This window comes from Vicugna pacos, chromosome 12 (genome assembly GCF_048564905.1).
Source record: "Vicugna pacos chromosome 12, VicPac4, whole genome shotgun sequence".
Classification (NCBI taxonomy): Eukaryota; Metazoa; Chordata; class Mammalia; order Artiodactyla; family Camelidae; genus Vicugna; species Vicugna pacos.
The window spans coordinates 21,529,198-21,551,149 of record NC_132998.1 but is presented as its reverse complement, the minus strand read 5'-3'; the positions used below and the strand labels follow the sequence as shown (position 1 = coordinate 21,551,149).

General features: G+C 38.1%; 2 protein-coding genes across 5 annotated transcripts in view; one reads left to right on the top strand and one right to left on the bottom strand.

Annotated features, from left to right (window-relative positions):
• XPOT (exportin for tRNA) overlaps positions 1-21,952 on the bottom strand; it is a 134,482-nt gene that overhangs the window by 64,496 nt on the left and 48,034 nt on the right. The window contains exon 2 of the mRNA XM_031683107.2: positions 19,681-19,760. The gene's annotated coding sequence lies outside the window, so the exon portion shown is untranslated. The remainder of the gene's footprint in view (positions 1-19,680; positions 19,761-21,952) is intronic.
• C12H12orf56 (chromosome 12 C12orf56 homolog) overlaps positions 1-21,952 on the top strand; it is a 67,619-nt gene that overhangs the window by 25,099 nt on the left and 20,568 nt on the right. For all 4 annotated transcript variants that reach the window (XR_012078416.1, XM_072973008.1, XM_006205906.4 and 1 more), the window contains exons 3-6: positions 1,637-1,709; positions 9,603-10,011; positions 13,015-13,088; positions 19,759-19,903. Coding sequence is in view for 3 of the 4 variants with exons in the window: in XM_072973008.1 (XP_072829109.1) it covers positions 1,637-1,709; positions 9,603-10,011; positions 13,015-13,088; positions 19,759-19,903 (701 nt within the window). In the remaining variant the exon portion in view is untranslated. The remainder of the gene's footprint in view (positions 1-1,636; positions 1,710-9,602; positions 10,012-13,014; positions 13,089-19,758; positions 19,904-21,952) is intronic.

Here is a 21,952-nt window from a genome sequence, read left to right as displayed (position 1 = left end):
TTGAAACTCTGGCATAAAGTGAAGTGGACTAATCCCCAACCCAGAACGAGACAATAACTTAAGGAAACATAAACTGAACCAAAGTTTTATATGTGTGTGTGTGTGTGTGTGTGATTTTTATTTTAAACCTAAAACCTAGACATTTTCTGAAACCAGTGATGTGGGATAAACCTAAAACAAGGCACTGATGAGTCTCTCAGGTTGAGTGGATAACTTTTACATGAGCTTGTTGGTCTTCCCCACAGGAACAGGATTTGACAAATATAATCAAACCTCCTACCACTGAAGCAGCAGGTACACTGTTTTTGTAGTGTAGCTTCTGAAAGTGCTCCTCAGATGACCAGCACCACGGAACCTGCCATCAGATACACACCGTGTTAAACGGATGAAAGACTTCACATTGAAATTACTGAAGAGAGTGAAGACGGCTGCGTGCACGCTAGAGAACACGTGGGCAGATCACTCTATTACCTAGTATTCATATTCAGGTTCTCTTGTCATTACTGCCTCATCCCTGCCAGGTTCTGGTCACTGGCACCCAGGAGACCAGACATCCCACCAAGTGCTGAAACAGAGCTTGAGCCAGACTTCATTTCTCAGTGGAGAACTGATAACTTTCTCCACCCCATTGTTATACATTAAAACTTAAAGCTAACATACAGAGAAGCAGGGACATTGACACGAAAGTTTTAGTGACCTTACACACAAAAAAGAGGAGGTTCAAGTTTGGTTGGTGAATTTGAATGATCTCAGTTTAAGAGAGAACTTGCACCTAGGTACAGGTGGATCATGTGGGTAATACCAGCTTCCTAACAGAGAAGCCCCAGCGAGCTCTTCCCCCTTTCCAACGTGCCACCAGTGCTGTGCTCTGTTTCCAGTTCTCCTCCAAGCTCTTACTTCCTGGGTTAGGTACTGCTGTGTACGTAGGACTCTGGTGGTTCACCTCCTAGACGGTCTGTAATATGTGGTCCTGAAGCATGAGATAGGCTTGAGCTGGTCTGACCTCTGGGCCACAAGTGCTAATATGTGCTACCTAATTCCAGCAAAAATCAAAGGTGTTATTTGTATCACATTTAGTACCCACATTTGCGAAATGCCTACTGTTACAAGTGTCTGTGATGATGGAGGTTCTTGTTCTGAATACTTATTAGATACTATTATTTTTTACCCCCCCCCAAATAAACAAAATACACTCCTGTAATGGAGAAGATAGGACCATTTTCTTGATGTAAATTATAATTGGTTCTTTGATTTCTTAATTTAAATTAAGCTAATGTTTATTGCATACCTACTCTGCCAGGCATCCCATGAGTCATTTTTATACACATTATTATCTCATTTTCATTCACAGAACTATCCTCATTTTTCCAAATTAAGATATTAAGGCCAGAGAAGTAAAGTAACTGGTAAAGATCACACTTTATGAGCCTGAACTTGAGCACATGTTTTAACATCAGAGCCAAAGCTCTTTCTCCCCATCATGCCGCCCAGCTTACAATTTTGGATTTGCAAGGTTTTGTGACAATTTATAGTCATCAAATAAGTGTACATGACTATATAACTGCATCTTCTCCATAAACGCAATCCAATGATGTAATTAATGACAACTAACCTTTCTTGTTTTTTTTTTTTTAAGTCCAAGAAGAGAATAATGGCCCAGTCTTTAGGAGAAGCAAAGAGCGTAGAAGGCTGAGTGAATCCTTTTTTAGGTGAGATTGTTGTTTGCAGTATGTTTTTAACTTGCTGATCAAAACTTAGTTTGCATTTCAATTTCCTTTTAAAAATGCTTTTTCTCTACTAATTTTTGTTTTTTGCACTAGAATTATTTATTTATTTAAATTTTGGGATTTTTCTGGGGGGCTAACTGAGTTTGTTTGTTTATTTATTTATTTTAATAGAGTTACTAGGGGTGAACCCAAGACCTCGTGCATGCTAAGCATGTGCTCTGCCACTGAGCTATACCCTCCCCTCTCTCTACTAACGTTTCTGAATTGAGTTCTTATCTCACATATGTAATAATGAAGACAGTACTTTGGGAGAGTCTAAATTCAAGTCCAGCTAGTTATATAAGCTAATTTTTCTCATTTCAGTTGAATATATAGATGTCATAATATAAATAAATGCCAGAGATTTAATGAGGGGAAAGGTCTTATTTAGTTGCGGGGAGAAGTCAAGATGCCAGATGCTAGTCGGTGAAGGAATAGCGCCTGTGGTGATGGAGATACCGCAGCTGGAGGGAACAGCAGACGTTCCGACGGTAGAGGCAGGAAAAAATGGAACACGTATAAATTTAAGAAGGAGTTTCCTTAGCTGCATAATGTGAAGTATGATTCTGTTACACACTTTAAGTATCTAGATTTTAGGAGGAGGGGAGCATAGGATTCTAAGGGCTCCGAGTCAGAGGATAATAGGCAAGGGGAGAATTAAGGTGGGTTGGGGCCCTGAAAGTCAGGTCATGGCACGGGGAAAATAGCTGAGTTAGGAAAACATTGCAAAATGCTGCAAAGGAGAAGTGAACTCCTATCTGGGGTGTATCACAGACCTATGGTCCATCACGCTGTGCAGAAACCTGGGTTACTGGGGAAGAGGCTTTTCCCACTGTACTTACTCTCATACCCACCTTCTCTCACTGAACAATGACACACAGAGTCTCTTCTAAACCTAAATATCATTATTGTAATTTTTTTCTCACCAAAAAAAAAAAATTGGTTTAGGAAGCCGGGCTTACATCATATAGGCTCAGAGGAGCATGATTTGATCTAAACCATATTTTTAGGGGTTGATGCACTTCCATTGTTACCCAGAGTGCCATAAATTTCTGGCTTCTGGGAGGAAGGATCTCTGCCTTCTTGTCTCAGGGCAATAAGTGAAGTTTCTAACATGACCTTCATAGCTGGAAGTACTGAGGGAGAGGCAGTGCCAGTGGATAGCCATCCACATGCTCTCAGATCCAATATTCTTTATTTCACGTTTGGTATACAATGCCCCAATTTTTCTAGACCACCCTGAGAGCCTCATTGTTTTCTTCCAATTTAGAAAAATAAAAGAGATTTCTAAGTAATGTATGCAGTAGTTGTTTCAGGTTATTGTAGAGGTTAGAACTCTGCTAAAAGTGGCAGAAGTCCAACTTAGGTTAAAAGGGGAATTTATTGGAATTGCAGGGTGACTCATGCATGCATTCAATTAGATGTATATAGATTCATTTAACATTCATTCAGCAGATATATAGAGATACAGACCTAACTATAGATACAAACGTGTATCTATCTATCTGTCTGTTAAATCTGGCATATTCCATTTTCTGGGTTCTGTGTTTGATGTTAGCTGTGCAATGGTGAGCAAAATCAGCCAAAGTTAGAAACCACACCATAGAAATGCAGGAATGGTGAGAATGAAATTGGATTCAGGCATCACTGGAACTGGGGACCTGCAGCCATAGAACTTTGTCTTTGTCTCCTCTGATGTTTGTGGAACTGCTTAATTTTCTCTCACTGAATAATACCACGTCCTCTAGCGGATAGCAAACAAAGTTACCAACTGTCTTAAATTCACTTCTTACTGCTCCCACCACCAACCAAAGGCTAACTCACACACTTTCTTGCATCAAATTAAAAAATCCTGGGAAGATCTCTGATGCCTAGTTTGAATAAATGACTCACTGCTGAAAAATATCCCCCATAGCCAAGAGGTTTAAAAACACGGCAGCTTCCAATATCACTAATTACTAGAGAAATGCAAATCAAAACTACAATGAGGTATCACCTCACACCACTCAGAATAGGTATCATTAAAAAGTCTACAAATAATAAATGCTAGAGAGGGTGTAGAGAAAAAGGAACCCTCCTACACTGTTAGTGGGAATGTAAATTGGTGCAGCCACTATGGAGAACAGTATGGAGGTTCCTTAAAAAACTAAACATAGACATACCATATGATCCAGCAACCCCACTCCTGGGTATATATCTGGAGAAAACTTTAACTCGAAAAGACACATGCACCCCAATGGTCACAGCAGCACTATTTACAATGGCCAAGACAGGGAAACAACCTAAATGTCTATCAACAGATGACTACAAATGTGGTATATGCATACAATGGAATACTATTCAGCTATAAAAAAAGAATGAAATAATGCCATTTGCAGCAACATCGATGGACGTAGAGATTATCACATTAAGTGAAGTAAGTCAGACAAAGAAAGACAAATATCATATGATGTCATTTATATGTAGAATCTAAAAAAAAATACAAATTTTATTTACAAACCAAAAATAGACTCACAGACATAGAAAACAAACTGCAGTTACCAGGGAGGTGTGGGGGAGAGGGATAGATTAGGAGATTGGGACTAACAGGCACACATTACTATACATAAAACAGATAAACAACAAGGACCTACTGTATAACACAGGGAACTATACTCAATTTCTTGTAATGAGTCGTAGTGGTCAAGAAACTGAAAATATGTATGTATATGTATCACTGACTTGCTTTGCTGTACACCTGAAACTAACATTATAAATTGACTATACTTCAATAAAAAATAAGAATTAAAAAAAAAAAAACCCGAACATGGCAGCTTCTGTGTGCTCCATGTGTGGAGGGGAGGAGTGGTTTCCAAATAAAGGTGGGGGTGGTAGAGTTAGGTCTCCACTCCCATAGTTTTCCAGTACTGTCATCTTCGTAATTAAATATTTGAGTCAAAAGTATAAACAAAAGGTAGGCTAGGATATAACACACTAATTAGAAGACTAAAGAATGTTATCATGTACAGAGCCTTAAAACACCTCCGAGGTGGAAAGTTTCAGGTCTAATTATGAGAAGCTGCAGGTTATAAGGAGGATGAGTTATCTTGGGACATCAGACTTAACATAAATATGATGACTTTTCGAGGCGACTGTCAACAACAGGCCTTTTAACACCTAAGGGGTAGAAAACAGATTAATGACGATGTCTGATAATGAGATTCAGTCCTTAGGTTTCTCTATCTGTAGTGCAGTTCTTCATTAGTGGATAGCTCCACGTGCTCATGCATTTTACAGGAGAAAACCCAAGTAGGCATCTCACCAAAATGTTCTTTCAGGAAAAGTTTATTGTGATCTAAAGCTGGGCGTGGGATGAGGGGAAGGAGTGCCTATTGCTTGCAAGTATAAAAAAACACAGAGATCAATCGAACACTTTTAAAGTGTGGCACAGAGTTAAGAGTTATATTAATTTAATTGAGTTCACCTTGAATAATCCAAAAGGGAAAAAGTGACAGTGCTGAGCCCTCAGTCCCGATCTGCCAAGCTCACACCCACCAGGATGGATTTTGATCTGAGTTTACATCTATTTATAGCCTCTACTGATATTTGGCTAATGAAAACTTGAAAGCAGATTTTCTAACCACCAGCACATGGCAAGTAGAGGGATGAACTTCTGGAGACACTGATCTGTTTGATAAATAGAATCAGAGCTGACCAGCATGGCATCCTTATGAAATGAGAATGTGTTGCACTTAATTGTACATTATTAGCAGAATAGAAGGGGGAAAAAACCACGAAGAAGGTGAACCTTATACTTTTCTCTAAGAAGAAGTATTTCTCAGCAGAAGGTACAAAAAGGGAGCTGTGAGGGGGAGGGTACAGCTCAGTGGTAGAGCACGTGCGTAGCATGCACAAGGTCCCGGGTTGAACCCCCAGTACCTCCATTAAAAAATAAACAAATAAATCTACCTCCCCCACAAAAAAATTAAATTAAATACTTTTTAAAAAAAAAGAAAAGAAAAAGGGAACTGTGTTATTCTTCTCTGTGTAGTAGATAAAAACATGCAGTCTCTTCGATATCCTGTAATAAACTATAATGGAAAAGAATCTGAAAAAGAATATACGTGTATGTGTGTGTGTGTGTGTATGAATCCCTCTGCTATACACCAGAAACTAACACAACATTGTAAATCAACTATACTTCAATAAAAAACAAACAAAATCCCCCCAAAAAAACAAAAAGAAGAAAAAAAAAACATGCAGGCTTTGGTGCCACACTAGCTGACTTCAAATCTGGACTCTGCCTTAGACTATTTAACCTCCCCAGGCTTCACTCCTCATAGGCAGGATGGGGATCACAACAGCACTTGTCCCACAGGGATGATATGTAAAGGGTTCAATCATATATTCGAGTTAACCCTCGAATAACACGGGTTTGAACTTTGCGGGCCCACCTACATGCAGATTGTTTTCAATAGATACCTACTACAGTACGACACAATCCTTGGATGTGGAACCTCGGATCCGAAGGGGTGACTGTAAAGTTATGGGTTGATTTTCAACTGTGTAGAGGGTCAGCAGCTCTAATCCCTGCATTGCTCATGGGTCAACTGTACATGTAAAGTGCTTACACCGTGTGTGCCACTCAGTGAGTCCCTATTAAACTTAGCTCTTTTGTTACTGCTGATTATCTGTAGTCAGTCACGGAGCAATAATCTACTTAGCATCCTCAGAATCTCTGATCAAATCTTGGAACAGAATAACTTTTCTCTTTTCTACTCTCACTAATAAATACTATGGTATTTAAAAAATAAAAATGCTAGTGTGCAATTTTTTGGCATGAGGCACCACCTATATTAATTTCTAAGAATTTCCTATGCAATAGGTTTATGTATTTCTGTTACAGGACCAAGTCCTGTGTTTATGTAAATATAATACGGGTGTAAGTATATGAATTCAGGATGTTTAGAAACTCAAGAGGACTCAAGGCCTCCAACAGCTGTTATTATAATAAGCCCTTAATTCTTGGTATTTCTCAAAATGGACTCCCGAAACATTAAATAGATCCATTCTCTTGCACATAATTTGCTCATAGTTTACAATTATTAATAAATATTCACTGATCAGTTATACGTTTATAAAAATAAAAAAAATACTGAGTGTTGGGGTAGAATCAATATTGATTTTTCTCTCCCTCACTCTCTCCCATCCTGTTTGAAAATTTTCTCTGGGACATATTACTCAGGAGCAGAACTGCTTTGTACATTCTACATACTAATTTGCTTATTGGTTTTAGACATTAAAATATCTCTCCCTGTGTTGTCATGCTGTCATGTACCTATTAGCTTTGTCTGTGTGGTGGCTTACTGAGTAGAATTTTAAATTTGATGTAATAAAATTAATTAAGATTTGATTCTGGCCATGAGGGAGTAAGCAGATTTTACCCCAAGTAAGAATTCTGAACAGAATGCATACAGCAATTGATTTCTTGATTTCAAAAAATTAACATTTTCCATAGAATTTAAACAAAACCCAGAGTCAACAATAGCTGTATATTTTCCTTGAAAATCTGTTTTAGCTGAGTCATATGTATTTTGACATGTATTGCCATTCAGTTTCGAGTATCTCTTAATTTCCTCTGTTATTTTGAGCAGTTTGAATTCTTTGAATTTATCTTCTTTGGGATTGTCTTCTTTGGACTGTGACTTTTAACCTGATGATTTCAGCCTTAAGGAGTTTATCTGTGCTTGATGCAGAGGGAAAAATGATTTATGCATACTTTTGATTCTGGAATTCTCTTTCCCTCTTCTCTCATTGCTTTCTCCTTTGCAGCTTGGCTCTCCCTAGAGATACACAGTCAGCTCATTAGAAAAACAGTTGACTTTTAGCAATTTAGTTCTGCAAATATGAAGTTGACACATGCACAAATTCAAGGTTCTAGAACTCTTGCTTAGTGATGAACTACTTTTTATAAGAATGGATACTATTGAATTTCAAATGAAAAATACAGTTCAGCTTTATGAGTTGGCTTGCTTAACTGGTAAAGCTACGATATCCATGGCATTTTAATTTATACCAAAAACTAATCTTTTTTAGAAACGCTTTTAACTCTAAAATACTAGATTTCTCATGCAGCTGAGTAACAGTCACTTCTGTAACTACCTGAAATCATTTTGCTGACCTTTCACATGAAACATATGTTGTGCCTAAAATGAATGTTTTAACATAATTTCATAACATTGTCTAACATAAGCTGTGCACTGATAATTTAACTTTCTTGATTTTCATAGAGAAAATTTTAGAAAATCTTATTCTCAAGAATAAAGAAAAGCCATTACTTACAAGAGGATTGGAGTATGTACTGTCTATTTCTGGGCTAGACATAGTCACTGACCTGAAAATCCTAGTGTGAGCATCTTTTATTCTTAGATACTTTGATAGCACTGTTACATAATGCTAGGATCCTATGAAGAAACAGGGTAATGTAAGCTAATCACTGAGTGGCATTCAGGGATTGTGGGTCCTACACAGTCATTTGTTCAGCTGTGTGTTTAAAGTCTGGCCATGCTGTTGCCACTCTCCAGGCAGGAAGACTGCAGGAAGGAGGGGTGCTCTTATGCTTCCTTTCCAGATCACACTCTAGGACCACAATGCCAGTGTGCACATCCTTAAGCCTGAAGGTTTGGCAGGGGATGGCTGTTTAAGGCAGCTGGAACTTGGAAGAGTGAACTGGGGTGAGCACCTGTGTGCACGTGTGTGTGTGCATGCATGTGTGTCCACACACCTAAGGTCAGCAGAGGAGGGAGCTCAGGGTCAGAACTCAACACAGTTCATAGTACTGTATAGATAATGAATGAATTTTATACCTGTTTCAAATTAAGAACTAATAAAAACAAAGTGGTTTTCCACTTTCATGGAGGTTCCAGTCTCATAAGGGAGATAAGCTACTTCAATATAAAAATGATAAACCAGTAACTCAAGGCAATATAGGATAATATTCATAGCTAGCACCTATTGAGTATTTCCAGTGTTAAAACACATTGCATGTATTTTCTTATTTAATCCTCACAGAAACTCTATGAGATTGGTTCTATTATTGTTCCTATTTTAAAATCAGGAAATTGAGGCTTAGGTCAATCAAAGTCACATAACCACTGAGTGGCAGAGCCTGAGGCCCTCAGGTTATACCCCTATGTCCTCAGGTTATTTTGTGACCTTATGATGCCCTGCCTTCTCTTATATCTTACACTCTGCAACTTCTTAGCCTCTACTTGCTTTCCTTGTGCTGCAGAGAAAAGAAACAGGTCAGAGTGAGCTGGCGAGAACAGGGAAGGTAAAAGAGGGGGCCCAGGACTGATTCTGAAAAAAGTGTTGATGCTATTGGGATGAGACAGGAAGAATCAGAAGAATATGAGCAAAATATGAATCAAAGAAAACACCATTAAAAAAAGCTCTCTTCATCTCTCCATATGAATTGTTTTTTTCTTTATAGGATCCATTAGAAAAATCAAGTTTCAAAAGTAGAACGAAAAATCCTTTCCATGAGAACATTGGGCTCTGTGAAAGAACGGCAAAATGCTTTAGATACAAAAAATACTTCTTTAAGTGACATAAGGTAGAATTTTCTTTCTGCAAGCAGGAAAGTATACTGAAGAGTGTGCACTACCTCCCCCAGGTATGATCAATGGTCAGTAGCAGGTCAGAATAAATCACTCCTTTCTCTTAACGAGTATTCCTTTTATGCAAAGATATTTACTTTCAGACTCTTACAAGTGTTGCAGCTGGGCCACTGGGTACTCTTTGTTCCTTACCATTAAATTCTGAATATTGTGTTTAACTCTAAATTCTACCTGACAGGTACCACCAAGAGAGCAGCACACCATCCAAGGACTCAACTCTCGGCCCTCCTTCTGACCCCAAGAAGCTGTCCCTTCATGGCCAAAGTCCCTGTCGACCCTTACCTACCCCCTCCAGGAGGAGCTGTCAGTCCACCTCAGCCACTGGCCAAGCTGTCAGTGTGCCACTTTGCACAACAAACACAAAAGAACCCCAGGGATTTTCAGATCACAAAGACTCTCTAAGTGAAATCTCTTTCAAGTGCAATGGGAACGGAAATGAGTTTTACTTAGGAAATTCCTCCCCAGCCTCCCCTTTACAGAGCAACCCAAACCTAGAAAAAAAGGAGTCAGAACTTCATTTGTACGTTATTTCCACCACCTCATCAATATTTCTGCACTTAAAAAGTTCATGGAACAATTATATTATAGTAAGTGTCCTCCTAAGTTAACCTTGACTTGAGTACTGTGTTTTAGGGTACCCTTCCCTGCCCTTCCTCCCCATTTTGGAAATTTAACTTTGGAATTTAATAATTCCAATTGTGTAAGACACAAGGCACTGGACAATTAAGGAGATGATTTTATTCAGGCTATTGCATTAGGGAAAATGCTTGTTAATGAAAAGTGTCTTAAAGAAAAGGAGATGGCCCTGAGGTTATCTAGACGCAGGTAATAAACAAGGAAGTCAACAGTGAGCCTCATGGGAATCATGAGGAAGGATGGAGATAGGTCTTATCTTGGAATTTCTGTGAGCAGGGTGGTCTTTTGCAGTTAGGTGGGGTGATTTCTCAACCATTCTGCTTTCAGAGAGCACAGAGCTCAGATAAAGTTCAACATTATCAACATGTTTCTGTATTCCTCAGCTGCACTATTGAAAATAGGTTCATGGGAGTCATTGTCATAGGATCAGATCATTTTATAGAGATCTCCTGGTCTGTGTCCCTTATTTTATAAATGAGGAGACTGAAGCTCAGAAATTTTAAGTGACTGACTTGATATTATATAGTAAGTTTAGGGGCAGAGTCAGAACTCTCATTTAGGAATCTTTTTATTACACTAGGATCAGTTTTAAAATAAGTGATTTGCTAAAAGAATAATATGACTCTCTTTTAGTTATCTTCAGTGATGCATAATTTTTATTATTGATCTTCCAGAATGATAGTATTAAGGAATATGACAGATTCTTTTCACTCAGAAGAAGCTAGGAAGCAAGGGGATTTATAAGTGGCCAAAAATTGTGAAAGATTGCAAGACAACTCTAATTTTTTTCCCAGAGCACAGTTCAGAATGTTTAATCTTTAAATTAAACGTTAAATGTTGAAAATTCCTCCCTAAAATTTTAAACAGCTTTCTCCAAATTAAGAATGTGAATGAATCATAAATAGAGGGAAAACCCTGCTCTACTAACAGAAGGCCTCACATGTTCTAACAGAAAACCCAAAACTTAAGTTGACTTTTAAAAGTCTACTTAATACTTCAAAATAACCGTTCATGCTTCCCTCAATTAACTAACTCCCAGTTTTAAGTACTACTTTTAAATTCTGCAGCAGAAGCATGTTTGGGGCAAGTCAGGCCAACGCATAGCCCTTCTGATAATAACAGCAGTAACAAATAACTGACATGTATTGTTAGTAGCAGTAGGAACTGTTCTGATGCTTTTTATATATTAACTCATCTAATCTGCTTGACAGTCTTATGACGTAGGACTGTTACTCTCATTCCACAGATGAGGAAACGGAGGCACAGGGAAATCAAACGATATATTCAAGGCTGTACAACTAATATACAGCTGGGATTTGACCCCAGATAGTCTGATTTTTTCCCTATGACTACTGAAATAAATGCGGGTGGGGGGGTTATCTTTATGAGTTGGTGGATGTTATCATTAAAAACAATGTTCTATTCCTTGAAAGATGGAAAACAAGTAAATATTTCATATAGAAATGATGAATCAATCAGGTTAGCATTCATTCTAGTGAGAATAAGATATTAATTCAATATAAACATTTTAAGAGCTGTGACTTTTCTGTGACATTGAATTCTTTCATCAAGTTGGTCACTTTTGGTTAGTCTTGGCGCTGTCTTCACAAGTTTTAGGAAATTGAAAAAAAAAATAATATCCTAAATCAGTCAGACTTATCTTGGGTAACTGACCTCCTGTGCCTTGAGATTTCCTTCATGTTGAGGTATGCAGATGCTCTTGGGAAAAGGAATTAGACGTCTTAACTCTCAGTATACTTTCAGGTAAAATTAACCTAAATCACCCAGCTAGAATTTAGCACTCATTCTGATTTTAATGGTTTCCAAAGAGTCAGTAACCTATTTTATCTGTAACTTTCATCAAAAGTAATTATTCCTGAATCGTTTAGCATCTTAAATTCTACAGAGACAAAATATGGCAATTCTTTGCCCTTAATATGTTGTGAAGATAACTGTAGAAAGCTAAATAACTAAGGAATATTCTCAAATTAAAATTCAAGATTTAAGGCAAGAATAAACACTTGGAGAGGGAAAAGAGGCAGTTTTTTTTAAATACACAGAGCAATGACAAAAATAGTAAGAAAAAGCACTTAATCCCCTCCCCTCTGCCACTCACCCACCACCCTATTCTGTAATTAAGGAATAAGCCGGGCGAAGCTTGTTTGGAGTTGTAATTTAGCAACATTTCAGAAATTCCTTCTAACCTGTCTGTTAAACTTCAACATATATAATTATTTAGAGAATCTGCTAAACACTACATGCCCATTTGTTTCAAGACCCAGAACGAGTGGGAAATGGCGACACTAAAGATTTAAGGAAAAAATAACCCCATTTATGGGGGAATAGCTCATGAAATTATTGTATACCTTGGCTATGGAATACTAGGTAATCATAAAAAGACTGAAGTCAGTCTATATCCATAGACATGATAAACTGTACATCATGTATTAAATGAAAAAAAATTACAGATTAATATATGTGATATGATGTAGCTAGTATTAGATACATATTATAAAATATATCATCTAATGTGTAAATATTATAAATGTATATATTATAATTAATATGTTTTTACATGTCTGAAAGAATATAATAGTAAGGTATTCTGAATATTGTGATAAGAGGGGTAGGGAACTGTTATCATTTACTTTATGTATTTCTGTACTGTTTAATTTTGATAGATTATTTTATTTTTAATTGAAGTATAGTCAGTTTACAACATTGATTATTTTATTTTATAATGAGCAAATGTTATGTTTAAAACTTAAAAAATATATATATATATAAGGAAAAAAATCCCCTGTGGTATTATTAAATGCTCGAATGAGTTACATGAACAAATCATGTACTGAAGAAGGGATTAAAGAATAGATGTATGACATTGACTAAAAATAGGAGGCACTGATTTTCAGTAAACAAAAATTCTAACCATTCCTACTTTTTTCCTCTTTCAGAAAGCTACTCTTTTACAAGATCCCCTCTATGTTAGTGAGCTCAGTCCTGCTACTGGAAGTCAAAAGCCATACAGGTAAGGAGTGATGACAGGACAGAGTTGCGTGGGGGGGGTGTTCTCTTTCTTTGCCTCTCCTAACTCTACGTACTGCTGACTGTCACATTTATATATACGGCAACTCTCTGCCTGGAATTGCAGATACAGTTACCCAGTGGACATCACTTCTTGTATGTCTCACAGGAACCTCAAAGTCAGCATATGCAAAACAGAACTCAGCATCTTCCTTCTGGGACCTGACCTTCCATCTGTGTTTCCTAACACGGGGCATGATGTCATTTTCTCCAGATAGCCTAAGCCAGCGTCCTGGATGCCTAGAGCATCATCCCCCATATCCAGCCAATCACTGCATGATTTATTGTACTCATTGAATCTCTTTGGATAACATCCACTTCTTTCCACTGCTGCATGCTCACGTCCAGTTATCTCTGTTCTGGGTTCCTACAGTATTTTTCCAGCTGGCTTCTGCCTTGTTCTTGCCTCTCTATACCGTGCTGCAGTACAACAGAGGAATTTTTCAGAAGCACAAATCTGATTGTGTAATCCCTCCTTTAAAGCCTGTAAATAGCTCCCCATTGCTCTTAGAAGGTCTACACTCTATAACAGCTTATACAAATCTTCCTGATGTCTCTTTATTTTTCCATCCTCAACTAGTGTGCTCCCCATAGTCCTGCCCTAAGCTCCTGATCCAAATGAACTCGTAGTTCTCAGAAAGCTCCCTATTTATCTGCTCTCTGTTTATCTGGCATGATGGCTTCTATTTAAGAACCCTACTCTCTTCTCTCCTTCCCCTTCATAAAAAACGTCAGCTCCCCAAGTCTTAGCTTACTCTCCCTTTGTCTAAAAATCATTTCTCAAAACTAAGTGAAGAGGGCCCCTTTATAACATCCTGTGCCTACATATCTTGTGGCACTGTCCAGTCTGTATGATTACGTGCTGTCCTATAATGCAGTATGGTCCTTAAGGACAGGGACTCTATATCTTGATCACCGGCATATAGTAGGCTACCAATAAGCCTTTATGGAAGGAAGGAAGGAAGGAAGGAAGGAAGGAAGGAAGGAAGGAAGGAGATAAGATAGAGGCTAGGACCTTATAGGCAAGGCTAAGGAGTTTGGATTTTATCCAGACTCCATAGTTCTATTACGTTCTCATCACAGTCTGCCTTGTATTGAAGTAGTTACTTGTGATGTGACTATTTCTTCCAACGGACTGTGAGCCCCTAGAAGGCAAGGAGTATGTCTTATTAATTTTTTTATTTTTCTTACTTAAAATAGTGCTTTGCGTTCACTCCATGAATTGATGGTGCCAATGATTCTGATAGTAAGTTATGGGCAAGTTTTGAGAGATTTATGACAGTGACATATATTGGGAGTCATGTAAATGAACTAAGGGTAAGTTTAATTTTAAAAGATTAATGTTCATTCCCCACTAAACGGAACCTAAGTTCCGTGGAAGAGTGACTGATTCTAGGTCTGGGGCAGGAAATACACAAATGAGTCTGAAACACTAATGGGGCCCTAACTAAAGGATACAGGAGCCTATGTGAAGGGGCTCCAAACAGCCAAAGATTGAACAATTTGAAAGTCAGAAAAAAAATAATGAATGAGATGGCTGAAACACAGTGAATATATAAAAAGTTCCAAAGTGTATAATGATGCATCATAGAGAGAAAGTCTTGCCTCCTACCCTTCCCCAGAAAGAAATAAAAGTGCACTGAACTCCACTGGAAGTAAATAGGGCACTAACTCATTTCTCTGCAAATCAAGCAAACAAGCGGAAAGAATTAAGCATTATCCTGCCTTTCCTGCATAAACAGTAATTAGTTCAGGGTAACCAAGTAGCCCAAGTTGATGAGCTGCAAATTCCATTTTACAGAATTCCAGCTAATGAAATGTGGAAGGTTTAATAGAATTAGAAAATTACCATTTTTTCAACCTCTGATGATATAATAGATCCATGCAGTAATCCTCGATGGATGAAACCATTAGATAGAAAGGTGAAGTGGAACTTCAGAATGGAGGAGTGTTGTAATATAACTAAACCCACTGGTCAGTCTCAGCATCCCTTAGGTGGGATGTTATAATGAGACACTTAAAACTTTTGTACCTCATTGTTTGATGCAGTATGAAACACGCGGCACCACCTATGACGTATCTTTGTTCAAACAATTAAACTTAAATCTAACTTAAAAGTGTGGGTATGTCAGCCTTAAGAAGGAATGAAATTCTGACACATGTGACAACATGGATGAACCCTGAAGAAATTATGCTAAGTGAAATAAGCCAGACATAAAAGGACAAATATTGTGTGATTCCTCTCATATGAGGCACCTAGAATAGGCAAATTCATAGAAACAGAGCAGAATAGAGGCTACCGGGAGCTGTGGGGAGAAGGGAATGGAGCCATTGTTTAATGAGTGCAGAGTTGTTTGGGAAGATGAAAAAGTTCTGGAAATAGACAGTTGTGATGATTGCACAACATTTGTGTATGCATTTAATGCTGCTGAACTGTACACCTAAAGATGGTTAAAATGGTAGGTTTTATGTTACGTATATTTTATTTCAAAATTTTTATAGGTGTGTGTGTAAAAGGTAATAGATAAAACAAGGTTGGCAAAATGTTGAAAATTATTGAAGCTAGGTGATGGGTATGTGGGGGTTTCTTATACGCTCTTCTCCATTTTTGTGTATGTTTGAAAATGTCTATAGGAAAAGTTTTTAAAAGACTTAAGAAATATAGCAAGCAAATATAACAATTATCTTATTTAGATCTTGACTCTAACAAACCAAATATAAGAAGACATTTTTAAGACAACAGAAAACATTTGAATATGGACTGAGTATTAGACAATACCATAGAATTATTGATAATTTTGTTGGGTGTGATAATAATGATTTTGCAAGGAAATGTTTCTTTAATTTTGAGTTAGGTTCTGAGGTATATAGGGGTTAAATAACAATGTTTGGGATTTCTTTTTCAAAAAGATGGTTATACAGGTAGCTTAGAATTTCTACATGCTGTCATATGTCTACTTTAAAAAAGTATCAGTTTTAATGTTGGTGCTATATTATACATAAAGTGATCATAAAGCTAACTGTGTAATAAAACAGGCTCTAACTTTGTGTTATCCCAGAAGGCAAGGAGAGTTCTGCCACTATTTTGACTCAGGAAAAGCATATTCTTGCAAAGTTAATTTCTGAAGGCAACATATTTAAAATATAGTAATTTAATGTACCATGAAGGATGCAAGTATATGCACAAGATACACGAGAAATGGTCTCTTTCTGTGAGGCATCTTTGGTTTAAAAGGAATAGGTGTTCTTTGGGTTTTCAAATTCAAAGGCGTTTTCACAGTTGTGAGTTCTGTAATCTGACCATTGTGAACATATACACAGTGCTTCTGAGATAATGTATGAAAGGCCTTTCCAGCTGTAAAGCATTATACAAATGTAAAGTACTACTTACATCAAATGTCTGGAAAAGTGAAAAAATATAGGAAAAATAGAGACTATCATTAGATCAAGAATCCTCTTGACACATTATTTGGGTGAATTTGTGTTTTCCAGCTCATGAAAATAAAGAATATCTGTTAACATTAATATAAAATTTCTCCTTATTCCTGAATGGAATAATGGAGTCTTTTGGCAGTAGACTTTTTCTTATTTAAATTAGTCAAAGGAAACTTGTCATCTATGTAAAAGCAAATATTCTCTGAATTTTCAAAGAAAGTGTGATTATACATAACTTCTCTGTAGATATACAGGCTACTGAACCTAACTTGAATTTATGAGTTATATGAGACCTCAATTTCTATATGAATTGATTTTTAGTATGAAGTCATTAGTGTGCTTTTTCTTATGCAATTTTTTTGGCCTTTTTGAAAAAAATATTTTGGTATTAATATCTATTGTCATAGGTGTCAAAAGATAAAAACAGTTTATTTCTATATGGATCTTAGCAACTTGCTGACTCCTAATGGGAAAAACTGGAAAATCAATTTTAAATTATTATGCTGTTATTGTATTTTTTCTAAGCTTTTACTTTTCTAAGCTCATGTGTTTGTGAAAACTACCTTTGTACTGGGTTTTTCTTTTTAGTTCTAAAAGAGTAAAGTTTGTGGTTATTTTTAAAATGAAGTGTGGCAGTAATTAACAGTGGATGCATAGGGAAGCAGGATTCAAAGCTCATTCCTATTTTATTTAGATAACATTTATGAAACACTTACTGTGTGCTAAGCACATGCAGTAACTAAAGTATCAGAACAGCACAATGGGATAGGTACTATCATCACTCCCATTTTACAGATGAGGACCTTGAGGCACAGAGAGACCAGGAAACTTGCCTGTGGTAACTAGCCAGTGGAATAGGGGCAGATCTAGGATTCTGATCAGCCCATCTGACCCTGCCCCCATGCTCATAATCATGCTCTTCCACCTCTATGATTGCTATCACTGAATTCTTTTTTTTTAATTGAGGTATAGTTGATTTACAATAGTATATTAGTTTTAGGTGTACAACATAGAGATTCACAATTTTTAATGATTATAGTCCATTTATAGTTATTCTAAAATATTATATTCCCTGTGCTATAAATATATCCTTGTAGCTTAATTATGTTATACATAGTAGTTTGTACCTCTTCATCCCCTGTGTCTGTCTTGCCCCTCCCCACTTCCCTCTCCTCGCTGGTAACCACTAGTTTGTTCTCTATATCTGTGAGTTTGTTTCTTTTTTGTTACATTCACTAGTTTTATTTTTTAGATTCCACATAGAAGTGATATCATACAGTACTTTTCTTTCTCTGTCTGACTTATTTCAACTAAGCATAATACTCTCCAGGTCCATCCATGTTGTTGCAAATGGCAAAATTTTCATTCTTTTTCATAGCTGAGTGGTATTCCTCTGTGTGTGTGTGCGCGCGCGTGCGTGTACACTACATCTTTATCCATTCACCTTTTGATGGACACTAGGTTGTAAATAATGCTGCTGTGAACACTGGGGTGCATGTGTCTTTTCGAATTAGTGTTTTCGTTTTCTTCAGATATACAACCAGGAGTGGAATTGTTTAGTCATATGTTGGTTCTGTTTTTAGTTTTTTGAGAAACCTCCATACTGTTTTCCACAGTAGCTCCACCAATTTACATTCCCACCAATAGTGTACAAGGGTTCCCTTTTGCCCACATCCTTGCCAACATTTGTTATTTGTGGTCTTATTGATGGCTAAAACTGAATTCCTAATGATCATTTCTCCTCCAGTGTTTCCACTAGAAAAGAGACTGTTTTTCAGGAAGTCTTAAGTTTTGTATTAATAAGAGGTTCACTGATTGGATAGAGGAGAGCATCTTAGATCATTTTAAATAAAGGGGGAGGTAGTGGGCAAGAATGAAGATTCTATGTAGTATTATTGGAATAAATGGCTGGTATCAAGATTTGTGGAGTAGGTGGTAAAAATATTTTTACTTCAAGTCAGAAATTCTAAGACATTTCCATCAACCTACACAGAACATGAAACATCTCTCCGACAGTTACTTTGCACCCTGCTCTTCTGAATCACTAGTTGTGTAAGTCTGGACAGGCTACTTAACCTTACATCCCATAAATGTGACAGTAATTCCCAGCTCAGCCCTCCTGGTGACACTGAATGAACAAGTCCTTGAATAGTACCCAGGCCAGAGCCTGCCACAGAGTCAGTGCTCAGTCAAGTGCAAGTTGCTATTACTGAACACAGTGGGAGATGGAAACAGTATCTCACCGGATCATGTTTTATCAAGTTGTTGCAAATCAGGTGAGGGGCAGGACAAGTACACAAATGACTACAATGGGGTGAAGTCGGATGAGTGTGGTATAAGAAATGTGGAAAAAGTGCTATGGGAGAGGGTCCCCATTCGTTGGTGGAATTAGGGAAAGCTCTAAAGAGAAGATGTTAACTCGTTTCAGCCAAGCCAGCTTTTCCTGAAGTGTGGAACGCACGTGGGGCAGGAATGGGAGATGACTTCATGTGGTAGCCTGACATGGCCTGAAATAACTTTGAATTCCATGGTGAAAAAAGATTCCTTTTTCCAACTCATCTGATCTCATTAGGGAGAACCTCTCGGCTTGGTGCTAATGGTAGCAGCTCTGTAACACATGTTCGTCTGACTTTCTGTCAAAGAGAGAGCAGATTCCAGGCTCAAAATAGGGCGCATCTGCTCAGAATTTTGTTGCCTTCATACTGTTTTTACAGCTACCTGCTATTTATTGCAAACGGTCCTGGTTTTCCCTTGTGAACTAGTGATACAATGTTTTATTTATAAAGAAAATTTCTCGAAAAAAAAAGGAGTTTATTTAAAGAAAAAGTATTAAGCAAATAATATTACGTATGATTTACGGATTATGGTAAATGGTATGTGAACAAACTCAGAGCTAGACTATGAAAGGGAGACAGAAATGTACCAGGGACAGTGAGAGCATTTGTGACACGTACAGCTTGCGTAAAGGGGCATGGCAAAAAGTCCGTTTGGAGAGCAATAAATAGTTCACTTTGGGAGGAGCAAGTTTCATTACTGATAAGTAATAAAGCTACAAATACAAAACTATACAAAAATTCCGTTAATCACAAAGCTTTACAAACCTGTTGATAATCCTTGATATTCCTCAGCTGTTGTTTCTCATCATTTTCTCCATGAACAATTTTCTTCTCTTTCTGTAGATCTGAGGAGAAAATTAAGCACTTCGGTCAACTTAAATCTGAACTTTTTCTTAAAGACAATACTCTGAGGAAGATACTTTGTTTAATTACGGAACTTAAAATAGCAGCCCAGAACAACTTCATCCTGAAAAGGCTTTTCTGGCAAGTAGGTGTTTTGTCTCATTTTTAAATCTTTAAAACTTGTTTCACCTGTTTATCAAATGCAGCGTATTGAAGCATAAAGCAACATATAAATAAAATGTGGTCTTGTATTCGGATGCTGTATTTTAAAATGCTGATTAAATTTAATGCAACTGTGGATGCTTGAAATGTGATGTGATCAGTGCACATGTGTTGGGACGGGGGCGATGGAAGAGAGGAGGGGTGGCAAAAAGACAGGAGCTCACTTGGGCTGGGTATGCAGAGTCAAAGAAAAGAGACAGGAGATGCTTCTGGCAGGTGAGAAGTATGAGTATGAGACAGTGAGATGAGAAAATTTCAAGACATTTTATGTGTATGTTCCCCTACAATATAAAAATTAATTAAAAATTATTTTTGAGTGTAGGATTGTTATTTATAAAAGGTGAGTCCTGGGGAGTCAAAGCAACCCAGCAACCCGCTTGGTAAGTTATAGGCTTACTCTGGAAGACTCAGTCTCAGTTTCAGGTCCGGTGGAGGTACTGAGAAGCCCAGGTGAGTACCAGTACAGTCCTTGCGAGGCTGCTTCTGACCAGTGGTCTTACATGGTGGCCACCAGTTCCTTGCACAGCTGTGAAGCGCACTGCCTCCTGAGCCATACAAGACCGTCTTGGCCATTTCTTAGATTCTAAGTGCTTCACATGTCCGATGACCAACCATCCTGTTTTGCCTAGACTAGGGTAACAAACCATCCCAGTTTGCCTGGGACTGAGGAAGCTCATGACACGAGACTTGTAGTGCAAAACTAGAACAGTGCCAAGCAAACTGGGATGGTTGGTCACCATAATGCGAGGGCATGGTAGCTATAGAGAATAGCATGTCAGATGTCCCCAACATTGAGGCACGTAAGGATGACGTAGTGCTGTGTGGTCTAAAATGCCTGTACTAGATAGATCCAGTCAGGGACACGCCATCTGAGTTTTAACTCGAGAACTTCAGAGAATTGCAGAAAATACAGGGACAGGCATCAAAATGCCTTACATATGGTTATGAAGAGTCCACACGGAAAGGCTAAAGAAAGCCGTATTATCTCCCACCCAAATAAACCTCTCCAGTTCATCCTACACACGTTATTTATCTATAACTCTGATGGTGAGGACTTCACTTCCGCAAAAACCTCTCAAGGCTCTCGTTACTAAGTACAGACACTTTGGCTTTGGCATTTAAGGCTCTCCACTAATGACCTCTTGTCAATGATTCCATACTTGGACAGGCATGATCTTTATTTTAGCAAGGGTGGTTGTCAGAAGGGGTCAACATCGGCACAGGACAGGCACTGGAGAATGAATCCAGCTGTAGATGCTAAAGGGAGAAGGCTCACCCGTGCCCAAGGGTGAGCTCTCCATAGAGAATGTACAAAATGAAGTATCAGGATATTTCAGCATGTGGGTGGATTACACCCAGGTGTCTGCATAAATATTTGGCACCAGACAGATCTGCATGTTTAGGGTTTGGGAACAGGGGCTTCATGGAATGTGGGGTTGGGGGCATAGCAAGGACATAAAGTCAAGAGCGAAGTCAGTGGCTGAGAAAGGACCGGCAAAGGACTTAGCCCAGGGCCCAGAGGAGAAGTCCACTTACACTAACTGGACACAGCTAAGGGATGGATGTAAAGCAGATGTCTAGGCAGGAGAACTGAGCTCCCACCTAAGGGTTAGACTAGAAAGAAGGGTGTCGGTCTGGAGGTTGTTTAAGCATCCCCAAGCTTAAAACAGGCTTGAGGCAGGGGGCCTCAGCTGTGGAGCCAAAGAGGGAAGCAGAGAAAGAGAATAAAACGAGGTCTAACCCACTCGACCCACCACTTCATCACTCTCACCATGTGAGATGACGTGAACACCTGCCCTTTCTAGCCGCTTCACGTCTTCTCCTACTGTTCGCTTTCTTGAGGATACTCCCTCCACTTTCTCCTGTTAAATTCCTTCCCATTCATTCTCCAAGGCTCATCTCAAAAGCTGTTCTTCCACCTTTCCAGTCATCCTCAGTGGGGAACTTTGGTACCTGCCTCCTTTTGATCTGT